At 31.4% G+C, this 16,666-nt stretch overlaps 3 protein-coding genes and 1 long non-coding RNA gene across 4 annotated transcripts; 3 read left to right on the top strand and 1 right to left on the bottom strand.

Moving 5' to 3' along the window:
• The first annotated feature begins 2,107 nt into the window (after positions 1–2,107).
• On the top strand, positions 2,108–5,011 carry LOC104714542 (uncharacterized). The gene is made up of 2 exons (XM_010431945.3): positions 2,108–4,019; positions 4,481–5,011. Exons 1-2 carry the CDS (start codon positions 2,508–2,510, stop codon positions 4,859–4,861), a joined length of 1,893 nt encoding a protein of 630 aa, XP_010430247.2. The 5' UTR covers positions 2,108–2,507; the 3' UTR covers positions 4,862–5,011.
• An 808-nt stretch (positions 5,012–5,819) lies between these two features.
• LOC109126300 (uncharacterized) lies at positions 5,820–6,501 on the top strand. Its single transcript, XM_019229721.2, has 2 exons — positions 5,820–5,957; positions 6,115–6,501. The coding sequence occupies exon 2, from the start codon at positions 6,125–6,127 to the stop codon at positions 6,326–6,328; it is 204 nt and encodes a 67-aa protein (XP_019085266.1). The 5' UTR covers positions 5,820–5,957; positions 6,115–6,124; the 3' UTR covers positions 6,329–6,501.
• Positions 6,502–6,643: 142 nt separating this feature from the next.
• LOC104714541 (autophagy-related protein 8c) lies at positions 6,644–8,564 on the bottom strand. Its single transcript, XM_010431944.3, has 6 exons — positions 8,394–8,564; positions 8,200–8,256; positions 7,691–7,746; positions 7,541–7,593; positions 7,014–7,132; positions 6,644–6,883 (listed from the first exon to the last, which is right to left on the bottom strand). Exons 2-6 carry the CDS (start codon positions 8,234–8,236, stop codon positions 6,789–6,791), a joined length of 360 nt encoding a protein of 119 aa, XP_010430246.1. The 5' UTR covers positions 8,237–8,256; positions 8,394–8,564; the 3' UTR covers positions 6,644–6,788.
• Positions 8,565–11,823: 3,259 nt separating this feature from the next.
• LOC104714540 (uncharacterized) lies at positions 11,824–12,597 on the top strand. Its single transcript, XR_755869.3, has 3 exons — positions 11,824–11,957; positions 12,049–12,231; positions 12,393–12,597. It is a non-coding gene; the product is annotated as an uncharacterized LOC104714540 (long non-coding RNA).
• The last annotated feature ends 4,069 nt before the right edge of the window (positions 12,598–16,666 follow it).

The raw sequence follows: 16,666 nt of genomic DNA, 5'->3' as shown, positions 1-16,666 counted from the left end.
ACATAACTGTATAATTTAATAAGAACAATACTTGGGTTTGGGTTCACCCCTAGGGGTGAACCTCTCCATTCACCCCCTTATAAAATAAGGAAATAAAATCTGTATACATTATTATAAAATTTAAAACTTAAACCGTTTTTTAATAAACCCAAACCGACATAAATGAAATCTAAATCCTAACCATTTCATTTGTGAATCCAAACCGACATATAATTTTGTTCTATTTATAAAATCTAAACCCTAACCATCTCATTTGTGAACCCAAACTGACATATAATTTCGTTCTAATTGTAAAATCTAAACCCTAACATCTCATTTGTGAACCCAAACCGACATATAATTTTGTTCTATTTATAAAATCTAAACCTTAACCATCTCATTTGTGAACCCAAACCGACATATAATTTCATTCTAATTGTAAAATCTAAACCCTAACCACCTCATTTGTAAATCCAAACCGACATATAATTTCATTTTAATTGTAAAATCTAAACCCTAACCACTTCATTTGTAAACCCAAACCGACATATAATTTTACTCTAGTTTTAAAAATCTAAACCAAGCCAAATATTTAATTTTCCTTAATTAAAAGTATACAGAATTTGTTTCCTTAATTTGGGCTGCTTTTTAATTTAATTTTAATTTATTTTTTAAATGAAATATTAGATGGAAAATTCTGATTGGTTTGTGTGAACCTAAGTATTTTTCATTTAATAACGAAGACTAATAAAGAAGCGGGTTGGTCGGTTAGAGGGAGCAGCAAAGTATAATTTGTTTTTTTCTAGCAGATAATTCTGTTGCATAATTTTGCATTTGGTCACGACAAAGCGATTCTTTTCTCACTTTTCTTTATCTTTTTTTTTTTGGTATACCTTCTTCGTATCGTACCTTGTGTACTATAATCAAAAATATAAATTATGATTTACGCAAAACTTTTATTAGATCATTTATATATGAGTGGTCTAGGGATGTAGAATGTGTCAATTTTGTAGTCTATAAGTATATTTTTAGGTAACAAACCAATAACACACATTAAAAACTTAATACAGTCATACTTAATAGCTTTTAAAACAAAACAGTTAGGGCAGTGAAATTTTGACGTTTAAAATCCATGTCAGTGAACAGTAATGTATACACAAAATTAGTTGTAACAAATTTTTTTAAACCGGTCGAAAGATTTTAATTGCATAAAGTACTTAAAATCTCATAACGAATATTTATAACTCTTTAAAATTTTGTAACTGTCGAACTAGTCGTATTAATAAACTTTATTATGTATTGTATAAATATTTATATAACAATCAAATTGAATAATGCTAAAAGTTTCGACAACCATAATAGAAACTGATCATTGTTGTATTTCGTTTCATCATTACTAGTCGACCCATGAGTACCATAAACTTTTGACATCTCAAATCATTTTGTTAAGAGTCTAATTACTTCGAATATTTTCTACCTATCATCAAATATAATCATATTTTGATGTACTTTTTGTATGCTATATATTACAAAAGTAATGTTATATACAAAATATTGGTTGTAAACAAAATTCAAAATGGTGAAAAATTAATTGTATATAACACTCAAAATCTCATAACGATTATCTATAGCTATATAATTTTTCTTCGTAACTGTCAAAATAGTGAACTACTCAAATAAAACATACTCCCTATTTTGCTAATTAATTTACTATTTTTTAAGCTTTCTTACACATTAAAATTTGATTCTAAATGTAATTTTCTTTTTTGTAATTTACAATTTTCTAAAACTCTAAACCAATATTATATTTTTTTAAAAATTCATCAATAATAAAAGTGAATAAATATTATGAGTCAAATAAATAAAACCAAATGATAGGAACTGAGAATAATTTATTTCTTATTTCATCATTAGTAGTCAACCATGAGTCATGACTATAAACTGTGACATGTCAAATGATATTGTTCTAAGAGAGTAATTATTAAAATTCCTTTTTTTTTTTTTGTCTACTATTAAAATTCCTTTATTATCATTCAAATATTTTTTCCCAACTTATCATCAAATACTATTATGTTTACATTGCTTTATACAGTACAAAATTTCAGAAAAGAAACACCTAAAATCCAACAGAAAATATTTATATATTTTAAAACAAACAATAGTGAAAAAGACAAAAAGGGCCAAATAATAAGAAAACAAAGAAGAAAATAAAAGAAAAAAGAAAAGAGTACTGACAAAAAGCCCGGAAATATCCTTATTTACTCACGCCTCCCCAAATAAAGAGACCCTTCCAAAACTTAAAAACGTAATTTAAAAAAAAAATAAAACAAATAAAATAAAAAGGAATTAAATTCCACACCACAAACTTCGACTTCTGTAACATCCCCCCATTTCCAAAATCATTCCGTTTCAGCTTCAATCGAAGACGACGAACTTACAAACAACAAAACGACGACGACGACGAAGAACACTATCACACCTTACATTCTCAATTTCACTGTTGAAGCTCTCCGGAAAAAAAAAAAGTTATGTCTCGGCCTTCGTCAGCGTCTGCAATCAGACCTGAAGATTACGCTCACAGTCCAGTTCACTACGCCGTCGTTTTAGGAGACCACGGCGCACTCACTCGTCTTCTCTCTTCTTTACCCAAGCTAGGAGATCCAGAGCAGATCCGAACAGAATCCGACTCACTGAGTCAAGAACGAGTCGCTGATCAGATCTCCGCCTTGCTCGACCGCCGCGACGTTCCTTCACGCGAGACGCCGCTCCATCTAGCGGTTAGACTCGACGACCTCTTCGCGGCGAGGGCGATTTCTTCAGCCGGAGGAGATATCTCGCTGCAGAACGCTTCCGGTTGGAATCCGTTACAGGAAGCGTTTTGTCGCCGGAACTCTGAGGTTATGAAAGTTCTTTTGCGGCATCACCACCGTTTAGCTTGGTGTAAATGGCGGCGGAGGTTACCTCGTTTGATCGCTGTTCTCCGTCGTATGAGAGATTTCTACATGGAGATCTCTTTTCACTTCGAGAGCTCCGTGATTCCGTTCGTCGGAAAAATCGCTCCTTCCGATACTTACAAGATCTGGAAACGCGACGGTAACCTCCGCGCTGATACTACGTTAGCTGGATTTGACGGTTTGAAAATTCAGAGAGCCGATCAAAGCTTTTTGTTCCTTGGTGATGGTGATGAGTCCCTAGATATTGCTCCTGGATCTTTGCTTGTACTGAATCGAGACGATCGGAAAATTCTCGACGCTTTTGAAAGTGCCGGAGCTCCGATTAGTGACTCCGATATAGCCGGGTTCTGTTCTCAGTCTAGTTTGTACCGTCCGGGGATGGATGTTACTAAAGCAGAGCTCGTCGGGAGAACTAATTGGCGGCGGCAAGAGAAGATGGAGAACGTCGGAGAATGGAAAGCTAGGGTTTATGAAATCCAGAAAGTTACGTTTAGTTTCAGATCTCGGAAAATTGTTACCGGAGATGGAAGCGAACAGGTTTTGCCGTTGGAGTTAGACGAAGACGATGAAGGTTTCTTAGTAGCTGAGAATCCGAGTTTCTTAGCTCCGCCGCAACGGTTACAGAGACGACACAGTAGCTTCGTTAAAGAAGATAGAGATTGGATCTCCGTCGGGAGAAAAAGCGTCGACGTTTATCCCTCCGCCGCGCCACCACCAAGACCACCACAACCGCCGTCGCAGCAATCTCAATCGCCGAGAAGATCAGTGTCTCAATTCCAACCACCGAGAAGGTCAATGGCTCAAATCCAGCCACCGAGAAGATCAGTAGCTCAATTCCAGCCGCCGAGAAGATCAGTAGCTGTACCTTCAACTGTGTCTCCGGTGAATCCTCCGCCGTCTCCTCAGATCAAAGAGAAGGAGTTCGTGAAAAGCTTGCATCCGTCAGTTTGGTTAACGGAACAGTTTCCGTTAAAAACGGAGGAGCTGCTTCCGTTACTTGACATTTTAGCTAATAAAGTGAAAGCCGTCGCTAGAATGCGTGATCTTCTCACCACCAAGTTCCCGCCGGGAACTTTTCCAGTCAAGGTAACAAAAAATGGCAATCTCGTTAATATCTTAATACAATTTTCTAAATTAGCCTATTAGATTTTTTATTTTATTTTCCTCAAGTTTTTAAAATATGAAATAGCTTTTGCCGTTTGTGTTACTCTTTTTGGGCACTTCCTAAGCTAAAACATTACGACCGTTATACCTAATGGGGTCAAACTAGCTAACGTGTCTCGTTATCATTGGGTTATCTTTGTCAATGGAAATGCTGACGTGACAAGATCACGGATGGGTCACGGAGGGAGGAGGAACCAAAGCTTTTGCTTTTTTATTTATTTATTTTTGGGGACCAATGATTTTTGCTTCTTCTATAGATCTCTTCTAATTTTGGGAAATTGTGCTTTTGTTTCAAAAACGCAAGTCAAAATCTTTAGATGATTGATTATGAAACTTCTTTGCTTTATTTATGCTAAACAAAATCTCTCTTTGTGGGGTTCCAGCTGTCGATTCCGGTGGTCCCTACGGTCAAAGTAGTCATCACATTCACCAAGTTCGTCGAGCTTCCGCCGGCTGAGACGTTCTACACGCCGCTCTCTAGCCCAAGGTTTCTCATCTCAGCCAACTCCGGAGGTGAAGAAGACCAATCCGATGATGAGAAACCGGACGCTCGAAATTCAATTTCACGCCCTTCGACGTGGCTGAGACTAGCAAGTGGGAAAGGCTCACAGCGAAGGATAGAGGAAGAGGAGCAGCAAATGCCTGACCCGTTCGCTATACCAATTGGGTATAAATGGACAAGCATGAGTAGTAGTAATAATAACAAGTCAGGTAATAATAATAGTAAAATGAAGAAATCAAAGTCTACTAAGAGATCTAAGTAGTGTTCATTTTTTTCGTTTTTCGTTGTAGATAATCTGATATTTTTTAGTGATATAGTGAAACTGGTTGTAGTATTTTTTTTTTTTTTGTTTGTTTACTATACATTTTAAATTCTTTTGATATGATCAAATCAAATGCTGTCGTTTTTACTCTTTTTTCGTCGGTCATGGTCTAAAAGAGTTCAATAACAAAAGCTTTCAAATAGACCGCACCAAACTAAAGTAAAAGAAAAAAAAATGGACAAAAAGGAAAATAACTATTTGTTCATGCTTTTATTATTTATGGACCAACATTTATATTAACTTTTCCAGATACAAATTTACTTTTTCTTATAGAAAACAAAAACTATATATATATATATTTCTCATTTTTTGTTGTTCTTTTAAGAACAGTCCTTAGTATTCTGTACTAAACTTCGAAGTGATGACTTTTGATAAAGTTATCAATGAGTGTTCTGCTTTAGGTTAACTATAAGACACATTTTAGACGTTTTGGATTACATTCCATTCCAACCTGGCTTTGTGTAAGTATATATCCCATTTTCTAATTATTTTTTAAAATTGATAAATAATGTTAAATTGAAAAGGTTACAAAACCTATGAAATTACTAAATAAGAGAGGTGCCTTGGCGACTTGGAGTTGAGTTGAAGTTAATAATATAGGATTCATGTGAAGAAAGTTAAAAATAAAATCTAAAGAACATAAGATAGATATGTCACATGGAATGGGACATACATATTAAGATGTCTTTACATAAAGACCTAAATCTTATGCTTTATACCTAAATATTCCAAAACCAATGTTTGCTTTGCAAGTTGGAAACGAACAAACTTTGAGTTAGTAAAGTGCATTCAAAGACAACCCAAAAATGATAATAAGAAATCTTACAATTAACAAATCTAAAGATTTGAACCCTGAAAAAAAAAGAAAAGGACAACCTAAACAATAATACTTTATACAGTTGTTTATAGATTAAAAGAACAACACATCTACTAATATTCTCCATTCTCCTCCGCATCATCACTCATTTTGTGCTAAATCCAAATCTGTCTTTCTTCTCCAAAGAAGACTTCTCAGTTCTCAACAAACACATTAGAGGTATTTCTGACTTCTCTTCTAATTTCTTAGTTGTAAATTGGTAAACATAATTCTGTTTTTAGTCATTACCCATTAATGTTTATTTATTTATTTTTCTGTGATTAATTGATTGATTGAAGAATTTGATTTGATGTTCAACTTTTTTGTTTGCAAAAAGATATTGTGATATGACAAGTGAGGCACCAAGTTGGGCAGATCAATGGGGAACCGGAGGGATCGGGGATATGCCAGATGAAGAGAACAATAACAAGAAAGATGCAGGCGGTAAGAATTCTGGCCAAACCAAATCGACCAAGATTGTTGATATCATAACTTTCAAGTGGCTGAAGAATCTTGTGCCTAAGAAGAAGAAGGAGGACTCTAATTCTTGAAACAAAGAAAAGAACAACACCAAATTCTTTATACCCCTTCTCTTGAAAAAGATGGTTTCTTCTCAAGATCTCAAATTGTCATTGTATTTATTTTATTGTTCTTTGTGAGTTATTGTGCATCCCACGATTGGAAGTTTTATTGTTTTATATGACATGGCTCAAATCTTCGTTTACTCTTGCAAATTATAAGATTATATACTTTAATAACAAGTTAGGCTGCACTGATCACTAATTTTTTGACAATCAAGACATAGTTTGGGTTACGATCATAGTGGAGTAGTGGTAGAAGAGAATCAATAGATGGCACAAGTTGTGTGTCCATAAGTAAACCCAAACTACATAAGATATATTCGAAGTAACATTTACATAAAATCAGTCCAAAGCAGCATAAAGTACATTCATAGTCATAAAAGAGTACAATTTATACAGAACACAAATGTATTAGTACTAGCTGACACATTTAAACCAAACCAAAGGTGTTCTCTCCACTGTAAGTCATGTAGAGAAACCCATCTTCGTCTTTGTTCTCATCATAGATTGAAGACATCATTGCAGCTGCAAAATCATCAACAACAAAAGCATTCATCATTGTTTAGTTTGCAGCAAAGTCTATGCGCAGATTACTATTTTCCAATGATAGTGAAACTAACAGAAACCAGTTTTATGCTAACAGTTGTGTGTTTACCAGTTGGAGGCAATGTGTTCTTCACAAAGACAAAGATCGCCTTTTCCGCACTAAGCTTGATTCTTTTACGAACAACATACACAAATTGCCCCACAGTAAGATCAGCCGGAACAAGGTACCTAACAAGCCAACAACCAAAGAGTCACAGATCAACACAAATCCCTGATATTAGACTCTGTTGTCTTCAATCAAGATCAATCCCATTCCGTTTTCATACTACACAAAGATAAAGTTCTACAAGAAAAATGTTCAAAGGCACTCTCTTCACTATACAAAGATAAAACTCTATAAGAAAAATGTTCAAAGGCACTCTCTTCACTACACAAAGATATGGTTCTCAAGAAAATAGATCCTTTCGATTCCATTCATAATGAGGAATCAGAATATCACACATTGATCAATCAAAGAGAGTGTTCAAAGGCAATCTATTCACTTTAGATTATTAAGTAAACCAAAGATGTGTAGACCTCATAGTAAGTTGGCAATAACAGAAGAAGAGGATAAGAAGAGGAATGTTCATTACTGACTTTTTCTTGTCGATGTTAGGAACATCACTTCTTTCAGCTCTCTCTACAATCACCTGCAACATATACTTCCTCTCTGTTAGAGCTACACTACATAGAAACAGTATTTAGACAGAGAAATACAAACAAACGTTAACAAAAAGAAAACATTACTGGAATCCTGTCTGGATACTTGTCCCTGATGCGAGAAGCTTCAATTTGTCTCCTCTCTGACATAACAAAACCCCCCACAGAATGATCAAAGATCATCATCAGTGATTGATTGATCATTGCAAACAGATACAAATACAATATATAGGGTTGACTATGTACCTAAGAATAGTAGATACAAATCAAATATGCACAACTCTATTCTAACAGAAACATTAGTAATTTGATCAACTCGTAATCAAAGTCTCTATCTCAAAGTCGAAACCTTTTTCAAAAGAGTAACAAACAAAGATTCATAATTTCTAAGGTAATTGATAAAAGTAACAGCAGTGATTGATTGATCGCTGGAAACATTAGTAATTTGATCCAAATCGTAATCAAAATCGTTCCTTTTTAAAAGGGTAATAATCAAAGATCCTTAATATCTAGTGATCCACTAACAAAACCCAGAAAGACTTAGTTTTTATGCATGAATCAACGAAGAACCACCAAGGAGGAGACGAGAAACTAACCCAGTGGGTGTTCCAACTTAAAAGAGCTATTAGCCATGGTGATTAAGAACCCAATTCCTGAAATCGCAAAACAAAGATGACCACTATGAATTGAAACCACATATACAAATCCAAATATCGCAGAGATTGATTCATCCGAAAGGGAAAACAGAAGAAAACCCCAGAAATTACGAAATCAGAGAAGAAGAACATACCAAAGATTAGGGCTTTTAGTTTGAGTGATTAAAAGAGAATCGAATGTAGTAGGAAGGAGAAAGGATCAAAGCTCGATCTTTTCGGGGTTTCTAAGATTTTTAATCTCACACGAAACTCTGAAACTTTCGTCGACATTCACAATTTGTTTCCCATTTGTTCTGCTGATGCATAACCGGAAATTTCGTACCGGATTCCGGTTTAGAATACATTCGGTTCTCATTGATTTTTTTTTTTTTTTTTCTTTTCTTTCTTGTCGTGACTCATTTAATTTATTTTTGTTTTTGTCAAACGACACAATTTATTGTTAAAAAATTTTAACTTTACAAATTACGATTTTCTAGAATGATGCATACAGATTAAAGAATTCTTTTTAATTAAAAACATATTATGTTATATATTTACATATAATTCAATCAATAAAAATAATCTGTGTAATAGTGTTAAAAAAAAAAAAATAATAATCTGTGTAATATAAATTGTTCAAACCAATTAAAACATAATTAATTTTGTAAAAGTTTGTGAAAACATCATATATTTTAGAACAAAAAATAAGGCAAAAAAATCAAAATAAAAAAAGAACGGAGGGAGTAGTTTTCAGTCCAATTCCTTAACTAAAAATTCTACAATTTATTACAGTTTTTTTTCATTTTAATTCATGAAATTTGAATAATCATTTGAGTGGAATCCAAAAATAATATGTTTAATTGTAAGTTATTTTATTTTATTTTCTTGCTAAAAATAATTCTACTGACCACCGGCTAAACACTTTTATTAATAAGGTTTTGTTTAGTTTTTTTATTACTAAGTAATATCTCGCGCATATCCACATTGTATTAGTTATGTTAATTCATTTTAGTTTATGGAATAATCATAAAACTATAAGAATTTTCTGAGAATATTTTTTTAATAAAGTTTTTTAAAATAGTATTTATGAAAAGTGGTATTGAAAAAGATGTACTTTTGAAATTCTCCCTAAAACTACATATATAACAAACAAATTTTCTAAATGTCAATAATATACTTTATTTATTCAAATCATACAATATCAAAATATACCACTTATTTTTAAAAACTTGTTAATGATACAAATAAAAATTTAGTATGATATTCAAAATTTATCTAAAATATTTAATAATTAAATTCTAAAATTATTTTTTAAGTATCAATTAAATATATTTCCTAAAAAATCATATGAAATGCAATAAAAATCTCAAAGATTAATTTAATTTTTAGTATCTTTTATATTCACCTTAATTTAAGCTATATTGCTAGGTTAAATCCTAATGATTCATTTTTGTAGTAAATTTTTGAAAATGGAATATCAAATTGTTTTTTTATATAGAAAATCATTAAATTACAAAATTTTGAATTAAATAAACATTATAATGATCTTTATATAATTATATTTTGGATCAAAAGAACTAAATATAATGATGAATATACAAAAATATGTATTAGAAATGTTTTGAAGGTAAGAGAAAGTTAAAAATTTTGATTTAATAATTCTATTATAATAGTTTCTTGTTTTTTAATGAACTTATTAATAGAATCAGTTCTTCATCTCTGATTGGAGTATTATCCGTTGGTACAAGGTCCCAACTATATTTCTCACCGTCGTCATCACCAATCAAGATTTTAATATTTCGGATTTTCTAATTAGGAATTTTTTTGTTGTAGCTTTCGATTTACAATTTTAGATTGTTAATAATTCTATTTATAGAATCTAATTTTTTTTCCCTTCTATGTTATTCATTCTCAAAAGAAAAAAAAAACAATTTTTTGGAATTTTTAAAACAAAAATCTATTAGCAAAATCTAAAATCCAAAAACTAAAAACCAAATCCAAAAATTGAATTAAAAACAATATCCATTATGGCCTGTAGTGTTTCATAGTTTTCAATCCATTTCCTTAACTAGAAATTCTAAAATATATTATAGTTTTTTTTCTTTTTCATTCTAATTCATGACATTTGAATGATCATTTGAGTAGGATCCAAAAATAATACTTTTGACTTTTTAAAGTTAATTTTTAGATAACAAATTACCAAATGAAATACAAATATGACCGAATGAAAATAATTCTTGCGACCACTAGGTCAACACTATTATAAATATGAGGAATAAATGAACCTCTTTAAGGATTTAATCGCAACATGTGTTTAAAGAATTAGATAAAACAAATTTAGAAAAAAAAATGTCCACTCTTGCACAAAATTACCACCATAAAATACTAATGCATTGAAAGTAAAAGATTGACAGTTTAAGCCCGGCCCTTTACACATTTTCAAGACACATTTGTGTTGGGCCTCCAATTTTTCTTAGATTTTTTAGTAACAAAAATAGACCTCAAAATATATATTTTTATTGCAAAAATTGGCCTCATTCTTATGAAAGGTATAGATTTAAATTTAATTTGTAAATTTATATAATTTGTTAATGCAAAACTAGGCCTCATTTTCCGAAATTTAAGATTTGCTTTCAGTTTTAAATTTTTAACTATAAAATCCATAAGAAAAAAAATTGTTTTGTATTGGACCACAAATTTCATGGGCCGTCCCTTACTAAAAAGAAGAAAAAACTAAGAACAACACAGCTGATCATGCACAAACTTCATGTGGTCGTTGTTCCGATTTTTCGTCGTGGCGTTACACATGCTTTTTAAGTATTTGGAAAAATATATATATATATATATATATATAATAGAGATTAAAAACGTTAAACGTACATGCAACATGCAAATATTATTCATAAATATTAATATATTGCCTCATGTCACAGGTTACATGAGGATGACATATCTCAATTATATAAAATTAAACAACTAGAAATTAGATAAGGTAAAATATAAATTAAATCGCAGAAAGTCTTGAGTATTTTCTTAACACTCACCTTCACGTTTTCACCTAACAAAAGTTGTGACGTTATCTTTTTGTTAGAGATATGCGATGAATAATATTGCATCGCCAACTGCCAATTCCAATACGAATTTGCAATAACTATGTGGTCATATCGTCGTATAGACATATCCATCACCAAATAGTATTCATGGAAAATTAAGTTAGATTAGGTGTAGATATATATATGGTGATAGATATAATTAGATAATCTAGTGTAAACTAGGTGTACATGAGCAAGTTTCCAGTACCAACACTAAAGAACTATAATGGTGTAGCTGTTTCTTAACAACTTCAATAAATCAGAACTAGCTGGTAATCATTATGAAATTCTTGGAAGTGGTTCAATATTTTTTTTTTTTAGTAACGGCAGACCTATTTGATTTGATATTTATTATAACAAAATAACATAATAATATCTAAATTTTGTAACGGATTTTTTTCATATTTTTTTTTTCAAATTTAATACAACCAACTTCCTTTTTGTTGTGGGGGTTGTTGGCCTAATTCAATGCTTGTTTTTTCTCTTGTCATTTCTTCTTCACCCTCTTCGTATTTATATCTCTTAGCCACAATCTGCAAACCCAAGATACCAAAAAAAAAAAACATTGCAGTAGCTCATGTTGTCTTCCTTTTCATTTTCCATATCCGCAAAATTAATCTTTTAACGGTAAGTACCTGTCTCTTTGCCCTATGCATCAATTTGTTTCAATCATTTATTTGCTTTTGATTTCTTCTCTTTTTGAATTGGCTTTTTTGAGGTGGAGGTTGGTATATAATCAGCAATCCATGAACGCACTATACTGGTAATCAAAATACGAGATATTGGTGCGGTTCAATCAGAAAACTGTACTCATTTTTTTACAGAGATCGGCTTGTTTGATTGAGCCGTGCCAATATCACGTGTTTAAAGAAGACTTGATGTTAGTATAGACTTCATCAAGGTATATACATCTATATTGATTCTCTATGTTGGATAGTTTTTTATTTATACAAGATAAGGTTTATCATCAGTGTCTGCCGTCAAGGATCACGCTATTTCTTATGTCACTAAGAAAATATTTTATGATTTTTTAATTTGTTTTGTTTTGATGTTTATCTGCAGGCTCCTATTAAGTTTGGATAAACAATAAAAAGGAAAAAAAAAAAAAAAAAAGACAGGAAATCAACAACGCAAATACATTTGCGAGATGATATTGCTATCATCAACAGCTAGAGAATACATAATGTTGTATTTGTCTGAAGTTTTCAGTTCGTTTCTATTCTTATCCTACCATGAATATATATAAGGGTGTCGATATTATATTATCCTTCTTTAAACCCGTCGATTAGACATATAACTCGTTCCACTATAAAACTATAGTAAGGGCTAGCTAGAACTTTTTAATTTCGTTTTAAATATAACAAAAGCTATATTTTCTGGCTATCAGAAATATTTACTTTTGTTATATTTTAGAGAATTATCTAACTAATCTAGTGAGGAATTATCCTATCCAAAGTTTTCTTACCAACACAAATTTACCGGAGACAACTCATTCTGTTTATACCGGAGACAAATGATAGACCACCTTATTTGTAATATAATAAATCACAATGAACGGTTCTACTAGCAAAATGTTCGAACCTTCAATAAATTTTACGTCCACAAACGTTTAGAAATTTTACTTCCATAATATGTAAGCAAGTGCACTTAACGTCGAAATCCAAATTTTAGTTTATAACTGTGAAAACTAAATTCAAAGTAAAAATAGGTAAGATACTTTACATATATCTAACATATTTTATGTATAAGAACCAGAGGTGTATATTTTTTTTGGTATCAACCAGAAGTGTATATTCTTTTAAAGTACTCAAATATAAACGAATGGCAGAGCATATATATATATATGTAATTCAAATATGTGCAAAACCAACAAAAACCTGCGAAGTGGCCGGCATATCTTTAATTACATCTTGCAGAATACCCACGAGCTTAGGACCAAAACCTTAAATTTGTTTTGGCGGGGACGGATTTAATGAGAGATAGGTCTAGTCTTATATCTATTGACAAATCTACTATATATATCCATCACATGATATTGTCCCACAAAATGGATATTTAACTGATTTGAGGACATTCTCACTTTATCAAATTTATCATTCTAATGTGTAACAGACCTATTAGAATATCATAAGAAGACATACCTCAGCTTTCTTCATCTTAGAAGAGTGTCTGAAATTGTTTGACAAAAACTTACATAATAGTGTTATATACTACCTAAAGCCTAAAGGTATAATAACCATAACGAACAAAATCGAAAAGTAGGAAAGTGAAAGAAACCCAAACAGAAAGGAGTGACAAAAGAGAAATAAATGAGGAAGGGAAAACGAAAGCATGTGGAAGGAAATAAATGAATTGGGCACAACAATTAGAGCTCTGTCTCTCATAGGACAAACCAAATGTAACCAAAAAGGTATGGTTTCTCTTCTTTAATATCTTTCCCCTCTCCATTAAAAACATTTCACTTTACCTCCTTTTTTTTTTCTCCCATCCAAACAGTCAAATTATAATGAAACTCTCTGACTGGTTGTTCAATCCGGATAAAAAAATATGCAAGAATTCTAATAGAATGGACTGTTTATATATATATATATATATATATCTTATTATATAAACTTTGGTTCTTAAAGTTAGTAACTCACCAGATCGTGACACGTGTTAGTTTTAACGATCAGAGATCAAAGTTAAAAACTCACCAGATCGTGACATGTGTTAGGTTTAACGATTAAATATCCAAGTTATTAACTCATCAGATCGTGACACGTGTCAGGTTTAACGATTAAATATCCAAGTTAGTAACTCATCAGATCGTGACACGTATCAATTTAAACGATCAGAAATCACATACCAAAGTTAGTAACTCATCAGATTGTGACACGTGACAATTTTAACTATAAGAAATCACAGCTTTCAAGCTTGGTGAAACGATGCATAAAATAATTATAATTTTATTATATTAAAAAACCTTTGTTAATCCTAAAAGGAAAAAGATTGTAAATATACCCCTCTATATAAGAAAATAGATGATGACATATTTTTCACCAAACAAAATAATTTCGACTATCTTTGTATTTCTTGGTAAAATTTTCTTTTTTGTTTTTTATCAACCTTTTGTTTGACACATCATTGTTCTTGAACAAGTCAAGAAGGCAATTTGTTTGTTGTCTAATCGAAACAACTTTATAAAAAGATTCCTAGATATTACCACGTGATTTCATCGTCGTTTCTTTGAATTTTGTTTCGTTTCTCACTTTCATAATGCATACTACGCAATCTTTGACTTTGAAGTGTTAACAAAGTTTTTTATGCATAATAACTAAGGTTTTTGGGATTAACAAATTTCTCACGGTGTTACTATTATTTCTATTTATTTGCAGGACATGTAGCATCAAAAAAGATGAATACACAAATGCAAGATAACAACATAAATTATATAACACTAGATCAACTAAACAGAAAGTGTTCTTATCGTTGAACAAGTACATCTTACAAGAAAGTGGGAAACAAGAATTTTTTTTTTTAAAAATGAGCCCATTAGAATAAATTTTCTCATAAAATAAAAAAGTGATTAAGTAAAATATACAGAAAATTATTAATTCTAAAAAATGTAAATATTCACTTCTATATAAACATAGATCGTCTCATATTATTCATCTAACAAAATAATTTATTCAAAAATATTGCTTTCAACTTTGTTCTATTGGTCAAACTTTTTTAATGAGAAGACAATTTTTTCTTATTTTTTAAACCAAAATATACCCATACGTAAGATTGTTGACCCAAAAAAAAAAGGAAGATTAATGTATGCATCTTCTTTTTCTAATACTGTATTTTAAAGTTTATTGTAGTAGTTTTAGATTGTTTTATTTAATTTATATTTTCATCTTTGAATTATTTGATATTCATATATTACCGTGCTTATAATTTCTATTATTTCATTAGTTACGTCAAATTATTTTTTTCTAATTTCTCAAATTATTATAGCAAAAAAACAACTATTTTCTATAACTAAAAGTTTATCTCTTTACTTTTATACATTGTTTTTACTCATGAAAATAATTAAATATATATTCTTTGTTAAATTTTATTTTATTTTATTAACTTTGAACTCACAACTATTTTCTTTAACTAAAAGTGTATCTATTTACTTTTTTTTTTCAAACAAATAATAAATTAAAAGGAAATTCTTCGGCCAGTTGTCTAAGCTGGAGGGAAGGAGTTTATAAAAGAAACTTCAAAGATAAGAGAATGCGAAGCACATACAAGACAATCTTCCTTCGTATTTGACGCACGCAAGATCCAAGAGATATAGAATAGTGGGAAGGACTCCAGCGAGTTAAACTCATCGAGCAGGTTGGAGAAGGAAGGACGACCAATCTTCAGGGACTGCATACTAGTGAGTAACTCAGCACAATCAGTCTCGAAATGTTGCGATTCTTGCACCACGTATCCGCTCCATGACCCACAACAACGTTTCTAACTCCGAATGTAGAGGGAGGGGCTCCTTCTTAGGCACTTGGCCCCCAACAACAAAGTTTTCTCCTCACCACGCAACACCACCAGCCCAATCTTGAATACACATTGGTTGCTTTCCAAGAACCATCAATCTGACAACTAGGTGAAAAACCTGGACATCCAAAGACGGAGATGGATCTGACATTACCGCCGTAAAAAAGCGCCTCTTTCTAGGCTAACTTATCGCCCAAAGCCTGAGCAATTATATCATTCACTTTGATTGATAAACCTTGAAAAACTTTTTTATTTATGACCTTCCAGATTGCCCATAAAATCCATGGTAATTGAAAAGGTTGATCAGGATCACCCTATTGAGAGGCACCCCTCTAGAAAACAAAATCCAAAATCGAGTACACTGACTCATATGGAAAACCCTCTAACGAGACCAGAGTCAAAGATAAATACCAAACTTCACACGAGTGAGGGCATTCAAAGAAAACATGATGAATAATCTCAACCGCAGAGTCACATCTTTACACCAAATATCACATTGGACAACTCTGTGTATGAATTTATTTTTGTAGATAGTTTTTACTTACTAAAAATATTTATTTTATATTTTTTGTTAAATTTAATTTTATTTCAAAAACTCTAAATCCGCACATCGGGCGGGTCCTAATATATATATATATATATATGTATAACAATGAATTTAAACGGAAAATGATTAGAGAAATAGAAATTTAAATTAAACAAAAAACATAGGGCAAATTGAACTTTGTATCGGAGAAGCATTGTCTGTAGTTCTTATGTTTGTTAAGTCTTTGTCTTCATTGCTTCTGTTCTCATTTGTTGCTATTCCTTATTGAGCAGTTTAAGCATTT

Source organism: Camelina sativa, chromosome 9 (genome assembly GCF_030686135.1).
Source record: "Camelina sativa cultivar CO46 ecotype springtype chromosome 9, ASM3068613v1".
Classification (NCBI taxonomy): Eukaryota; Viridiplantae; Streptophyta; class Magnoliopsida; order Brassicales; family Brassicaceae; genus Camelina; species Camelina sativa.
This window is presented reverse-complemented; position numbering and strand designations above follow the sequence as displayed.

What these genes read in the sequence shown, in the direction of transcription:
- LOC104714542 (XM_010431945.3), top strand. Translation starts at nt 2,508, where the DNA reads ATGTCTCGGCCTTCGTCAGCGTCTGCAATCAGACCTGAAGATTACGCT. An exon ending in CGGGAACTTTTCCAGTCAAG is followed by an intron (nt 4,020 to 4,480) that starts GTAACAAAAAAT and finishes GTGGGGTTCCAG; the next exon opens with CTGTCGATTCCGGTGGTCCC.
- LOC109126300 (XM_019229721.2), top strand. Translation starts at nt 6,125, where the DNA reads ATGACAAGTGAGGCACCAAGTTGGGCAGATCAATGGGGAACCGGAGGG.
- LOC104714541 (XM_010431944.3), bottom strand. Translation starts at nt 8,236, where the DNA reads ATGGCTAATAGCTCTTTTAAGTTGGAACACCCACTGG. An exon ending in CCTAACATCGACAAGAAAAA is followed by an intron (nt 7,133 to 7,540) that starts GTCAGTAATGAA and finishes TTGGCTTGTTAG; the next exon opens with GTACCTTGTTCCGGCTGATC. An exon ending in GAACACATTGCCTCCAACTG is followed by an intron (nt 6,884 to 7,013) that starts GTAAACACACAA and finishes ATGATTTTGCAG; the next exon opens with CTGCAATGATGTCTTCAATC.